Raw genomic sequence first — 14,838 nt, forward strand, 5'->3', positions numbered from 1 at the left:
GGACAAGAATGGAAGGGCATTCCAGGTGGCCAGAGCGTGGGCCTCACGGGCAAGATGACACAGACTGGCTAGAATGTGAATGGCTGCCCTGTGAGGGGCTGGCAAGGTAGGAAAGAGACCAGACGTAAAGAGCCCGGGACCCTGGATGGTGTATTCACATCCAGAGTGTAGGCAGAGAAGCAACAGAAGACCTGCATTTAGAAAGACACTCCTAACAGCAGGGGGGCCTCCCCAGGGCTCCTGAAATGGTGGCATGAGAGCCGACCAGGCCTGACCTGGGGCAGAGACCGGGGATGGAAACGAGAAGACAGAAAAGATACATGGAAAGGTCCAGGGGCTTGACCAGGGTCACCAGCTCCTCAGTGGTGGAGACAAGGCCTCACGGTCACTGCTTTTTGACTCCCCCCTGGAGTCCAGCAGCTGTGCCTTCCTTTGGAGTCTTATTTGAGATGTGACTTCTTAAAACTGCAGGACGCTCTTGATTTTCTCCCCCAAATGGGCTTATTAGAGTCTTGACATGCAGTGACCAGCTCTGACAAAGCACAAGAAGGGGAACAGCATCACTAAAAATAAGAAGGATTAAACACACATTCCGGGGAAGTGACAGGGCATTCTTGTGGAATTTGTTAGACTAAACTGCAGTGGATACTCTTGACTGTGTCTGTATCCACAAAACCAGAGCTCCGGCGCAGCTTTGCGGGGATGCAGATTTCGAACAGCAAGGGGACAGCAGGGTTCCCGAGAAGCCACTGGGGCTCTCGAAGGAGGTGGACTATGGCCGGCCTGCCCTGAGCTCACAGCCTGCCTCAGCAACTCACTGTCAAGGAGGCTTCGCAGCCTCGTGTTACCTGACCAAGCACCGGGCCCCTTCACAACACTGATTTTCCCTTTAGACCCCTCCCCGCATTTCACAAAGGGGGAAACTGAGAGCAGTACCTTGGTTCCCTAAAGTCGTACCTGTTGGCCACAGTGCCTCAAGGTTCATCTGTTCAAGACGCCATGAGAGCTTGTGGGAGGTGATTCAGTCCACAGCTTTTTTAGGGGCAAGAACCCAAAGGCACGCATCTGTCTTTAAAGACCGGAATCTCTAGTCTGATCCAGATACAAAATAGTGGGCGTATGATGAGAGACTTCAGAACCCCTTTCTGGGCCACTACCTCCCACCTCCCTTCAGGACTGCTCCATGTTGGAAAACCACTCTTGGTGACAGCCCCTAAAGGGAGAGGATGGATAAATAGATTGTGGTGTGTTCACACCACGCGATTCTGTACAGCAAGGAGCATAAACATGCTACAACGTGGATGAGTCCCCCAAACATGATGTTGAGAGAAAGAAGCCAGACGCAAAGGACCCCTGGGTGGCTCAGTCGGCTAAGCGTCTGCCTTCGGCTCAGGTCATGGTCCCGGGGTCCTGGGATCGAGTCCCGCATCGGGGTCCTGCTCAGCAGGGGAGTCTGCTCCTCCCCCTGCCTCTGCTCCTCCCGCTGTTCATGCTTTCACAAGCGTTCGTTCTTTCTCTCTCTCTCTCAAATAAATAAATAAAATCTTAAAAAAAAAAAAAAAAGCCAGACATAGGAGTTTACACTGTGCCGTCCCAGATATACTGAGGACAAAATTAGGTGCAGCTAATCTAGGCCCTGAGAAGTCAGGCTAGTGGTTACCCTTGATGCAGGTATTAGCAGGAAAGGGATGTAAAGGGGGCGTCTCGGGGTCTGGACATGTTCTGTTTCTTATTCTGGGTGCTGATCACACATGTGCATTTAACATGCAGTATATAAAAATTTAGTGAGCTGTGCACTTGTGTTATGTTCACTCTTCTGTATGCATCTTAGACATCAATAAATGGTTTTTAAAAATTAAAGAGTCGCCAAGCATGCACGACTTCAAAAATCTCTTCCTGCCAGCACTGATGGAAAAATTGCCTTCTGTTTGTCAAGGTTGGGCTCTGCCAGGTGTTAGGCTCGGGGCTCTGTGCACATTGTCCCTTGAATTCTCTCGGGAGGTGCTGTTTTACCCCTAGTTTGCAGATGAGAGAAATGCGGCTCAGAGAGGGAAAGTACCTTGCCCAAGGTCACACAGCCAGTGAGTATGTGCCACAAGGTGGCCTCCTTTCCATTCCCAGAATGACTACTGTGTTTGTAGGCAGTTTTCTTTCACTTGTCCCCATGCAGGAAGGGATGGTCTCTGCTCTGCCTGGTCTTCCTTGAGATAATGTTCTGGATTCAGGGTCTGCAGGTGTGACTGTGGCAGCTCATCTGCCTCCTGAATGGCCATCCACCCCTCCCCCAGCACACACCCCCCCTCCTACCGCAGCTGTGGGGATGGACACAGGGAGATGGAGATGCTCGTATTTGCCTTCCTTATCACCAGGGCACAGACAACAAATGATCCATTGAACCAACCGGGAGTCTTTAAGAAGAGCCACCTTCAGCTGGGCGCTCTGTGGTGTCATGTTGACCAGCTCAGATTTTGGGGGTCTGGGGGTTGGCTAGACCTGAGTTCAAATCCTGACTCTGTACTTAAGTGACATGGCCCAGAGCAAAAGGCTGTCCTCTCTGGGCCTCGATGTTCCCCCTCTGTGAAGTGGATGTTGAAGCCCTCACTGGGTGGCTGCGTGAACCTGGACAGGAGATTGTAAGAAAAGCACCGACGACCGCTTGGGAAGAATTAGAGAGCTGGGAGCCAGGCCCTAAAAGGGGACATAAACAGTGCTGGTCACTGTAAGTCAGTACTGTGCCCCATCACCCCGTGTGGCTTGCGGGGGGCGGGGTGGGCTCCCGGGATAAGCGAGGGTTCCCGGCAGAGGCAGAGCCTCAGCTAGCCTCCAGCATCCAGCTGGGTTTAAATAGGCTTTCCCCACGGAGGGGATGACCCAGCTTGGACAAAGACCTGGGGGTGGGCCAGCCGGGCAGCCAGGGGAGATGAGGACTACCCAGTGCTGGGATTTTCGTCTCTTTTGCAGCAAGCTTGAGTGGGCAGGGGATGGTAGGGAAGGTTACCGGGCAGTAAGGACACAATGGATGCTTTAAATTCTACAAAACCAAACTCCACTGTGACCAGTGAGGCTAAAGCAGAGCCAAAGGGTATAATTAGTGTTAATACCTGTTAAGCAATTGGTTCTCTGGCAGGAGGGTGGGGGGCCCTGACCCGTCTGCCAGTTTCCTCAGTGTAAATACTCACACACGGCAGGACATCTGGGTGGCTCAGTCATTAAGCGTCTGCCTTCAGCTCAGGTCGGGATCCCAGGGTCCTGGGATCGAGCCCCGCATCGGGCTCCCTGCTCGGCCGGAACCCTGCTTCTCACTCCCCCACTCCCCCTGCTTGTGTTCCCTCTCTCGCTGTGTCTCTCTCTGTCAAATAAATAAAAAATAAATTTAAAAAATCTTAAAAAAATAAATAAATACTCGCACACGGCCCATTTCAGGCCACCACACTGCAGTGTCGTCACTAGATGTGGGGCGAGGAAGAGAAGCACCCAATTGGCTCTTGCAGGCTGATGGCCGGTTCCGGCACACCGCTGAGTTTCCATAAAACTTGGGGAAACTTGCCTCACTGTGGCGTGGGCTGGGATTGCATATGGCTCCCGTGGAAACCCAGAGCCCAGCGCTTCAGGAGTGAAGGCCTACTGTGTGCGAGGCCATGAGACCCGAGACAGATGGTGTCCCGGCCCTGGTGGAGCGACAGTCTGTCAGGCAATTGGCATTGATCAAATGATTGCACTAAGCTACAGGTGAGGTGCGCATTGGGAAAGAGCACGGTCTTACATGGAGGGCATGCTCACGTCCTTCGTTGCAAAACCCTAATAAAAGGGAGACTGACGTTGCCTGAATCAAGAACGGAGTGCGTCCTCTGAGACCTTTACCACACTTATGTTCACTTCATGATACTGAAGTCAGGCTTGTTGTTGTGACAACCCTTGCAAGAACTGGGGCTTGGATTTCAAGTGCCTTTTCCAATCCCAGTGAAAAATCCATCAGTCTACAAGCAGAAAGGCACTGAACCAAAATCCAGTCTTTGGTCACAACAGTCTGGACCCATCTGTAGTTCCCTCCAGACGTCAAGCCCAGGCCTGGCTCTGTCATGCTCTGGGTACTTCTGTTTGACAATTGTCCCCCATCCCCTTCTGCTTTGCCTCCTAGGTGGTCTTCGAAGCCTTGCACAATCTGGAGCCCCGGGGCTATGTGGTGGGGTGGATCATTGCCATAAGTTTGCTGGTGGGAGTCCTCATCTTCCTGCTGCTGGCTGTACTGCTCTGGAAGGTGAGTGTGGCGATCGATCGCGGGGCCCCGTGGAGCCCCCACACATGGATGCCCAGCCCTCCGCCTCACCAGAGGGAGAGCTCTTGGAAGAAGTTTCCTGTTAGAACATCCCACACGGTGCAGGTACAGTGGGAGGGAGGGCAGTGTCCCCTGCAGGCTTGGATGGAATCTTGGCCCCTCTTGAGGCCATTCATACCCGAGGGCTGGACCTTTAGATGGAGAACAGACATCTCAGCCCCGCTCTGTTCTTACCTTCTCGCTGGTCCTAACAGGAGGGTGGGAGGGTGGGAGCCTGACTCCACGACAGAAGCCTGGGGAGGAACAGCGGCGCTTGGGGTGGTTCACCATTTACTTGGGAGAAACACACACACATACACACGCACACACACGCACACACACAAGCAAAGGGACTGCAGGACAGTTCTTTGTTCTCTACCCATGGGGAATACGAAAAGGGTTTCTGCCCCCGAAGGCTCGGGTTCCTCAGCTGAGCTAAAGTCCGGAGTTCTGCCTGGGGAGCGGTGGGGTCCATTCTCCCAACCCTTGTAGGTGAGCCAAGAGATAGATTTGCCCTGCCTCCTTCCCCAGGGCACACCTGCCCATCCTTCTTGCCTCCTGTCACTTTCTCAAGGGGAAGGGGGGTGTCCTCACCCCAAGTCCGAGATGGTTTCTTTGCCTCACACTCTCAGAGATCTGGAGTCCATTTGCTTCAGTGCCTCTATATTCATTAGTAACAACCTCAGGATCATTATCTAACGAAGGTGCGTCTCTTCCGCTGCACAGTAGCGTTCCAGGTGAGGGGAGCCCGTGGCTGTCCTTGTGTCTCCAGCTGCTAGAATAGCACCAGGGACCACAGCTGGGGCTTGCTGCCACCAAAGCCTTGCTTTTCCATGGTTCCTTCTGGGTTTCAAATGCAGGTGGAAACGGCCTCTTACATCATGATGGACAGATGCTTTAGATTCAAATCATTAGCTGCTTTGGGATTACAAAATAATTTGTATTCATCCATCAGACATTGTAACAAGTCAGTGAGAAACAAAAAAAAAAAGGTTGTAAAGCACTCAGGAGTCCACATCCCAGAATAACCGTGATGAACAGTGTTGTCTCTTCTTGACCTTCCTCGCTGCATAAAGATGTTGAGCAAGCACACTCATGGCATCTACTTATGTTTGACTAGGATGTTGAATTTTCCAGTAATGTACTCGATATATTTTGAGGTACAAGACCTCTAAAGTCAAAACTGTGGGTTCGAACTGTGGGTTCGAAAAAAATAATAATAAATATACTTTTATCCAAGAAGTCTAGAAGCAGGAAAAACTGTTTTTATTACACATTTTTCAGACTCACAATTGGACTCATTGCTTTAAATTTAGAGCTACGTCACGTGAAAAAGTGTCTGGAGGTTTCATGAAAAATATATTGAGCACATGACTTAAAGATAAGTTTATCTTATGTTCCCATGCTTTTCAGACATTCCATGTACTCTTTTTCAGCCTGTTCTTCCCCGAACACAGTGCTCTGAACTTCTTTCCATGTCTTTGAAAACTCCCTTCCAGCACAGTCATGAGGCTGCAGTGTCTGCCCTCGCTCATCCAGCCCCAGGACACGGGAATTTAGGTGGTTCCTTGTTTCACACCTCCTTTAACAGTGCCACAGTGACTATCCTAAGAGCTAAATATTTGCACAAATCCTTCATTATGTGCTTAAGATGAAACCCTAGAAATGGAATTACTGAGTCAAAGGAAACACACACTTGAAGCCTTTTATTATATACTGCAAATTGCCTCTAGAGAGGTTATACCAATTCACCCTCCCACAAGCACTGTATCAAAAGTGTCCATTTTCCTATATATTTGCCAAGAGTGGATATTACCTTTTTTTAAAAAAAAAATCTGCCAATTTGTCATTTGTTTAATCTGCGTGGCCAGATAGGTGCTCAACTCCCCCCTCTCTCCTCCAACTCCTTCCTGCCCGGACCGCCTCTGGTCTGTGGGTGGAGAACAAAGCCAGCTAAGTGTTTGGGATCTTAGAAGACAGAAAGGGCTTTGGTTGGGGGTGGGGGGGGTATTTCTTCCTTCTGCCTTTGTCTGGGCTCTTCAGATGAGAGGAAGTCCTCCAAGGCTGGGTGCGTGAGACCAGACAGGGACACAGAGTGGGGAGTGTGGTGGCCATGCCCCATTCCAGCTCATGACGAGAACGCTGTCCTTCTGGCCACCGACCTTGGCTCTGCCACTCAGGGGTGTGTCCCAACGCTGTGTACACGCTCTTCCCTCCTCCCACCTGCCACCTGCTTAGCTTTGCTTCTGTTGTGTTTATTTAAAGAGTGCAATTGCAGGAGATGGCTGTCATGGGGTAGCCAGGACCCTGATGTCACCCAGCTATATGGGATCCAAAGAGCCAGGACCTGAGAAGGCAGACACCACCCTCTGCCACAGACTGGGAGAGAGGGCAGAGTCATGGCAGTCAATCAGTGGCATTAGCCCCACGCAAGGTCTTGCCATTACCAATGAGGCTGGAAGAGGATGGTCTAAAACAGCTTTACGGAAGCAGTTGAATGATGCCATGGGGCTCAAAACTACTTTGCTCATCATCCAAAAGCAGTATTTCATTTCAGCTCACATGTGTTGACCACTTGCTCTGAACCAAACACTGGGTAGGTACCTGGATACAGCGATGATTGTGACTCCTCCCTGCCCTTGAACACTTCACCATGTAGCACGCAGACCTATAAGTATAATAGTGGGTGATGAATGTGCACAAGCTTCTCTGGAAACTGAGAAGAAGGTACCGTTAATCCCCCACCCCAAGGGGCAATGTCTAAAGGCCATAGAGTACCATGTGGGAGGAGAGCGCAGCACTTTGCAGGCTGATGGCTGCGCACTAGAACCTGGCTCTCACGCTCACCAGCTGTGCGGCTTGGGAGCATCGCCCCCTCTGACCCTTAGTTTCCTCCTCGGTAAAACAGAGACCCTAACCTCTAGCGTGAGCTATAGAAAAGACGCAGGCAAAATGCTTAGCACTGAGCTTCTAACACATTGAAGCACCTGAGAAAAGTCAGAGGACATTTCACAAATGAGTTGTCATTCAAGTCTGACCTTGGATGTGGTGTGAGTTTTCCAGGCAGGGAAGGGCAGGTGGATATTCCCTCCAGAAGGAAGAGAAGGTGAGAAAGTAAGCAGCATTGTGGCGAGGTATGTCATGGGAGGGCAGCATGGGGGATCTGGAGGCAGAGCAGTGGCATGGCCAGATCTGTTTCAGGAGACAGGTCTGGGGACACAATGGGGGCGAGGGCAGTCGCCATGATGGAGGGGAGGAGAGCAAATTAGAGCAGGCAGGCCTTGGTGGCCGGTGGGACTGAGGAGGTCGGAAGGAAGGAAAGTAGCAGTCCCTCGCTGTTTTTAGTTTAGACGACGGATGGTTTCCCTTAGCCAGAGTAAGGAAGGCAGATTTGAAATTATTTTGGAAAAAGAGCTGCTTGGTATGAGGCATTCTGAGTGTGGGGTGCCTATAGGAGACTAGACTGGGCTTGAGTCACTCCCAGTCCCTCTCACCTAGCAGGGGGAAGGTCAGCAGAAGGACATTCCTGTCACCTCACTGGTCTGGCCAGCTTTCCCTTCAGTTTCCAGGGCCGAACATACTTATCTCAGGCGTCACCAAGGCCCTTTCTTCCAGTTGCAAAAACAAACAAACAAAAACAGAAATCCATTCACAGCCACTTAAGCAAGAAAGAGAATTCTAAGAATGCAAGGGTACACAGAGACCCCAAAGGAAACAGGTACATGCAGACCCACAAAGCATCCAGAAACCAAGCGAGACAACCCCTTCTTCCCATCACTCCCTTCGTCCCACACAGCCCCTCACCACTGCCCCTCTGCACACCTGCATCACATTCTCCCAGAGCAGACCTGCCTCTCCACACTGCCCTCCACCCCTCCTGTGAAGTATATCTCAGTGGCTTCTAGCCCCAGCCATGGACTGATCAGCCACCTCTCATTCCCAGTTCTGCAAGTCTGGGGGAGAGAACGTCCACCACTGTGGCTGGAGGCAGGGTGTCGGGCCGAATCTCATAAAAGAAGGAAATGAGGCAGCTACCCCAAAGGCATTCACTGCAGCGAGGTTTCACGGTTGGTGGTGGTGCTGTTGCCCACACTGTGGGCTTTATATTGTACCATGGAACCGCTGCTGCGTAACAAACTGCCCCCAAGTTGAGTGGCTCTCAATAGCCATTACATTATATCTTACGAGCGTATGGGTCAGAAATCCAGGAAGGGTTTAGCTGGGTGATTCTTCTGCTCCCCGTGACATTGAGTGGGGTCACTCGGTGGCATTTACCTGGTGGCTGGCCTGGTCTGAGGAATTCAGTTCACTCACATTTGCTGGCACTTGGTGAGGATGGCTGGGAGGCCGGAATCAGCTGAGCCCTCCTCTCTCCCCATGTAGATCAGACCTCCCCAGGGAGGAGCCTCTCTTCTTACGTGGTGGCTTTGGCCCCAAAAGAGCATGGTAGAAGCTGCTGGTTCTCTTAAAGCCTGGCCCAGAACTGGCATTCCACCATTCTCTGTTGGTCAAAGCAGTCACATGCCAGCCCAGATGCAAGGGAAGGGAAATAGACCCCACATCTCAATAGGAAGAGTGGCAAAGGGTTTGTGGCCACCTTTCATCTGCCACCTTCATGATGTTCAGAAATATGGGCAGACTCTTAATCTTTTCTTTGAAAGTCACCATTGTTTTAAAGTATTTGAAACCTCATTTCTTCCGTAGTGTCATAGATAAAATCACAACTGAGCTCCTTTAGGGAAAGGGAATAAAAGTAAATCTTGGTGCAACATTCATGACTGCACACAGCCTTCAGAGTGGATAATCTCTTCAGGCAAAGCTGCAAGGCAGGAAGGAGGTTGGCAGAGGGAGTTTCTTCAAGAAAAACCTCTTCTTTCTTAAATGGCTAAGTATGATGACTTTGGAGGAGGTTGAAAATGGCAAGCAAAATGTAGGATTATTTTGAAGACCTACATATTCCCAAACTTCACCTACAGACCCCCTATCCACTATGATTCCTGGGTCTACAACCTAAGAATGATGCCTTCCGCATAGTGAATAGAGACCTAATAGCATGTTGACAGTCCAGTGCGTAGAAGTCTGTTGATTAGTTGGACTAAGGCCAGCCTAATAGTTAACTCCCATGGGAGGTCTTCATGGTTCGGGCTTATTGCCATGGTTCATATGTAATTCCCTCCCTCCTGTCAAGGGGAAAGCCACGGAGTGGCACCCAGTTGCCACTGCTGGCCAGGACCAGCTTCACGAGGGCCTTTGAAGACAAGTGAGCACCGTTCAAGTCCTCTGCCTTTATGGAGCCACATCTCCTGAAGGTCCCTTGAGAGTAGCCCCTGACCTTGCTACCTTGGTTGCTTGCCATTGCCTTGAGCTGATGAGCCAGAAATGGTTGTTCCCCAGGATGTGCCACATAGACACGGATCGTAGCGTGGTGCTGAAAACGGAACAGAGCACGTGGCCGTGCTGATGCGTTCTCTGTGCCACCCAGGCCGGTGGGTCAGCACGCTGTACATTTGAAGGATGGCTAGTGCCTTCACTCAGCAGACAGCATTGGGTCCCTACTGGGTGACAGGCTCTGGGTAGAGGGACATGGTTAACCAAAGAGCCCTTATTCAGCCTGGAAGACCTCTGGGAAATGCGGTTAAGTGACCAGACATGGTGGCCGAGCCAAGTACATACACCCGGAGAGGTGAGCAGGACGTGGCCAGCTGAAGGGGCTGAGCCACCATCTCCTGAGCCCTCCTGCACGTCACTGTGGTGCTAACGTGCCCGTCATCCGCCGATCATCTACAATAGAAACCCCTTACAGGTCTGCGGATGCCTTTTCCAGAGCGGGACCCCAGGCTCCCTGCCTACTGCTCAGCTTCCCTCTCTGCCTCTGCCTCTGGGCAGACCCCAGGGCCTTCTCGAAGGTCCACCGGCTCACATCCCAGGCGCTCTCAGGCTTGGCGGCAGCAGGCCCTGGCTCGGGCACAAAATCCACAACCAGGGCCCCCGAGCTAACCAGACCCTTCTTCAAATACTGAAATGGGTCCTAATCAGCTTTCCCAAAGCTGGGATGTTAGCAGACCCTGGGAGCCGTAATTTAAACTTTCTGTGTGAGGATTACAGTAGCCTGCCAAACGACCACGCAGGAAGAAAACTTTGAAATGTGAAACTCTTTTAAGGCAGAACAATCCAGATGAGTTCCCCTCTCCTTGCCTTTAGCTCCTGACGGGGTTTGAAGCTGCCTGGGCCCTGGGCCTCAGACCTCTTCACGACAATCCTAAAGGCCTGTTTATAGAAGAAAGTGCAATTGTCCAGAGGTACAGCAGGTCTCACAACCTTGTGTGGGACTCGCACACTAAGAAGTGCCTTCAGGTCCTGAAGGCAGCCTCTGAGTCAAGTGGCAAGAGAGTGAAGATGCGAGGATGTTCTTCCTTTAGAAGAAAGAGCCTCATTTAGGGCCCCCAGCTTCTTTGTCCCTCCCCCCTCCCTCCCTCCCACCCGCCCGCCCTTGGGCAGTTTGCCTAAACACCGAGGAACCTTTTCCCTCCCTCCTCTTTGCCCCTTTTGCAAGCCGAGATGCCTTGAGGCAAAGGGAAGTGACCAGGTCCTTCCCAAAAAGGCCGGGACCCCTTGGCTCTTTCCTTTCCCAAGCAGTGAGGAGGCAGGCCTTGGCAGGAAAGGGTGGCCTTGAACCCTCCGCAGGGCCTATTCCAAGAGCCTGCTGCTTTAAAGCTGGCTTTGGGTTCATGGTTTTTATTTGAGAGCAGCGTTACTTGACCTCAAGCAGAAACACTTAGGAAAATAAATCTGTAAAATGGCTCAGAGAATGTGTAAGGTTTGGCAGCCCCTACAGGGGTCACTGGGTTATCACCTTCCCTCCAACCAGACTGTGGGAACCCATCCTTGCTTCTCCTCCAGAGAAAGAAGACACAGATACACGCATGTGTGCGTCCACACACGCACAAACGTCCTTCACACCGTATCAATTAAAACCATGTGCCAGAGACCCTCGGTGGGGACTTATTTATGCTCAGAAGTAAATACTGGGCTGATAAGCCACACTGTTGACATCTCAAGACAGAGACATGCTGTGTAAATACTCAAGTAACTGAAGAGACCCATAAACATGAGGCCGCGAGTTAGTCCAAAGAAGGAGTGTGTCCGAGGTCCTTGGAATCGCTGCCCAAGAGGCCACCCAAGGGCCAGGAAGGCGGGGGTGGGGATCTCACAGGAGGCAGACGCCGTGGATTTGTGCAGCTAGTCCCTCACTCACCCCGAAATGGGCGGGGAGGGTAGAGGCTGGGGCAGACCCCAGAGCTTGGTCAGGCCTTCTTTCTTCCTAGGCCTCAAGCCTCCCACAACACCTCCCTAATGAGGGTCCTTCAGAGGAAATCTCCTGTTTCCCTAGTTGTTTTCTGGCAGGTTTCTGATGCAAGTTTACACCAGAAAGTTGTGTAAGTCAGTCAGGAGGGCTCAGGCAGCTGCCCTGTGGGGCTGCAGGCTCCTATCAGGCCCGGCGCAGACACAAGAAGCCGGAAAGCACACTCTGCTGCCTCTGTCTGCCACTGAGCAGAGCTTGGTTTGAGTCTCTCCTCCTCTGGGGTTTCCATGAATGTTTCCTCCACTACAGACAGAACACGTATAAACAGAGCCTTTTGCCCTTCAAGTGGCAAGGCAAGCCGTGGAAGGTTCCAGAAAAAGTGCAGGACAGCATTGACTCCACTGGATCGGCACTGAGTGTGGGGCTGCCGAGGGTCCAGCTTACTGAACTCATGACCGATCATTCCCAGTGGGCTCAGCTGGCAGCAAAAACAGGTGTGCCCAGCACGTCTCAAAGGTTTTCCCCGAAGTAACCGTGAGGACTAACGGGAGTGAGAGCGTGTGCCAGAGAGAGGGGAGGACCTGCCGCATGGGGGAAATGTCTTGGAAGTCTCCGTTTATCCTCGTTTTCAGAATTGTAGGACTCTTTATGTTTTACGATCTGCCCATACTTTAATACAAAAATGGAAAATTCAGTTTACCCAAAATTTCCAAAAAACTCTTGGAAAACAGTTGCAGCCCAAGTTTTCTTTGGGGACCAACATAAAAAGCTGTCGTTGTGTTTCAGCTGAGGTCTAAGAATGCCTTCGGTCTCTGGGGCACAGCCAGAAAATGACCTTCCTGGTGGTGTAGGAGGGAGGTGGTCGGAGCGGGAGTAGTAATCAGGACTCTGGGCTCCCTCTGCCACATCTCTCCCGAGTACTGGGCAGGCCTGGTGTGACACAGTTGTGGGGGACCGTTGCTCAGTAAACTCAGAGCCTGGGCTTTGGGTTCTGTATCAAAAGCCAAAACTAGGCTCTAAACAAAAGCACAAAGGTGATAGTCTCTTTTTCGGACAAGGAATTAGCTTGATCGTGCAAGAAAGCATATTAGTTTGACAGAGCGCCCACTGGACTATATGGCATCTTTGTGCAGACTAGTAAACTGCACCCCTTCGTCCAGAAACTTTACTTCCATCTGTCGAAAAATCAGAAAACCTGCTTCTGATTTTGTTAGGGGGAGGGGGGAAAAAGACACTCTACTTCCATCTGCTGGAGGATAGTTGTAATACACTTACATGTCCAGGCTATCTGTGATGTGAGGGGCACCGCACAGCCTGCTCTGCCGTACCCAGCACTCCCTAGCCTTGAACGGGGACCGTGTTTTAAGAAATGATCTTCGGGCTGCATAGACAGAGGGCAGACATCAACGGCAGCTCCAAGCTTCCATCGAAGAGACCACACACAGGTTGGGTGGGGCGCAGGGCTCTTGAGACACTGCAGTGTTGGGGCAGGGCACAGAGTTTGCAAGGCTGTTTCTGAGAGCAGCGTTCCAGTCATTCCAGGGGTGCGGGAGTGATTCTTAGGACTAATGCTAACACCACTCTACTTGATAGAAAAGAGCTTGCCTCTGGAAGCCTGCAGGAGACGGTGCCTCCACGTCGTTGGAAACAAGTATGACCCTTAAATGTGAGCACATGATAGCTACATGTGACAGGGAATCCAGGTGCTCTAAATCCTTGCTAGATGGTTTGCACACTCTATTTCAAATCCTTATGCTAGCATAGCCATGAGAATGTGAGCCAACTTTTGTGCTGCTTGGAGATGAACAAGAAAAGTCTGTTCAGCAGAACAAGGCACAGTGATGCTCCTTAGATCCAGAACCCTATCGGCTGCCCCTCTGCCTCTCTTCCTGCGGGTGCTGATTCATTCAGTAAGTCGGACAAAAAAAAACACGGAGTACTGAATCAGTTACCTCATGCTGCATAACAAACCACCCCAAAGCTTAATGGCTTAAAAGCAGCAAATATCTACATAGCTCACACGTCTGTGGGCTGGGCTGAGCTGAGCCGGGGGGTTCTCTGATCTCAGCGGGACGGGTCATGTCTGCACCTGCAGGCACTTGGGGGTTGGCTGGTCTAGGAAGTCCTCAGCTGGGTGCACTCTCCTCTAGATCGAACTCATTCGCATGCAGGCCAGGCAGGGTTCTGAGAGAGCAAGCAGAAGCGCACAAGGCCTCTTGAGGCCTAAGTGTGGAAGCGAATTGTCAGAACAAATCACAGTGCAGATTCAAGGTGGGGGGAGTCAGCCCCTGCCTCAGGATGGAAACCGCCACAGAATCATGTGGTAAAGGGCCTAGACGTGGGGAATGCAGGATTGTGGGGATTTTTGCAGTTTATCTCTGCTGCCAAGTACAGGTGATATGCTCAGCTCTGGGGACATAACATGCAAAATCCTACCTTCCAGGACTTCTAAGACTTAAGACAAATAGGAAAGTTAACGAGGGAACAGTTGAAATCCCGCTTGATTAGTGCCACAGTAGAGATAAGTTACTTCTCTGGAGCTGGAAAGTGAGTAACCTGGGATCCGTGAATCATTCCATCCACGGGAAGGGTTCTATGCTAAAGAATCTCATTTTCATATCACATCCAGCCTCAGTCTCAGGATTGTGTTCTCCTTAGCACAGAAGGTGCTCGTGACATATTTGCTCCGTCAACCACATCTTTATCATAATGGTATTCCAAGCAGTAACTCCTTAGACCTCTCCAGTAAGTTGTGGGTTGCTCTTCTGACCTTCTGTGGGTGTCTTTGAGGGCCTTTTCCCAAAACATCCAGCCCAAGCCCCTGTTCCACATTCCTTGCAGAGGGGAGAAGGTGGTAGAGATTTAAGGGGAGGAAAAAGTGGGGGGGGCCTGGACAGGGGGTGGAGGGGAGGGTCAGAAAGTGGGGTTCTGGCACATGCTGAGAAGAAACCACCAGGGCTGCAAACCCTAGGAATTCGGTGTCTGTCCACAAAGCTGCCCATGAGGATGGAAGCTCAGAACACAAGACCCTTGCCAGGTGTTTGAAGAAAGCTTCCTCCCCGTCGCTCAGACTGCACCCACCCCTTCACTGACTCCACGCAAAGTGAACTCTCAGGATTCCCCTGGCAATGTGGGTGGAGATGCTTCCTGGCAGCTGGCTTGACAGTTCTCATCTTCAGTGAGGCAGTCAGACCCTTCGGCGGGGGGGGGGGGGGGGGGG

General features: G+C 51.4%; 1 protein-coding gene across 4 annotated transcripts in view; it reads left to right on the top strand.

The window, feature by feature from the left end:
* ITGA9 (integrin subunit alpha 9) overlaps positions 1-14,838 on the top strand; it is a 333,129-nt gene that overhangs the window by 312,473 nt on the left and 5,818 nt on the right. For all 4 annotated transcript variants that reach the window (XM_081824368.1, XM_081824372.1, XM_081824364.1 and 1 more), the window contains one exon: positions 4,139-4,258. In XM_081824368.1, coding sequence (XP_081680494.1) covers positions 4,139-4,258 — 120 coding nt within the window. The remainder of the gene's footprint in view (positions 1-4,138; positions 4,259-14,838) is intronic.

This window comes from Leptonychotes weddellii, chromosome 1 (genome assembly GCF_054177405.1).
Source record: "Leptonychotes weddellii isolate Sample4059 chromosome 1, ASM5417740v2, whole genome shotgun sequence".
NCBI lineage: Eukaryota > Metazoa > Chordata > Mammalia > Carnivora > Phocidae > Leptonychotes > Leptonychotes weddellii.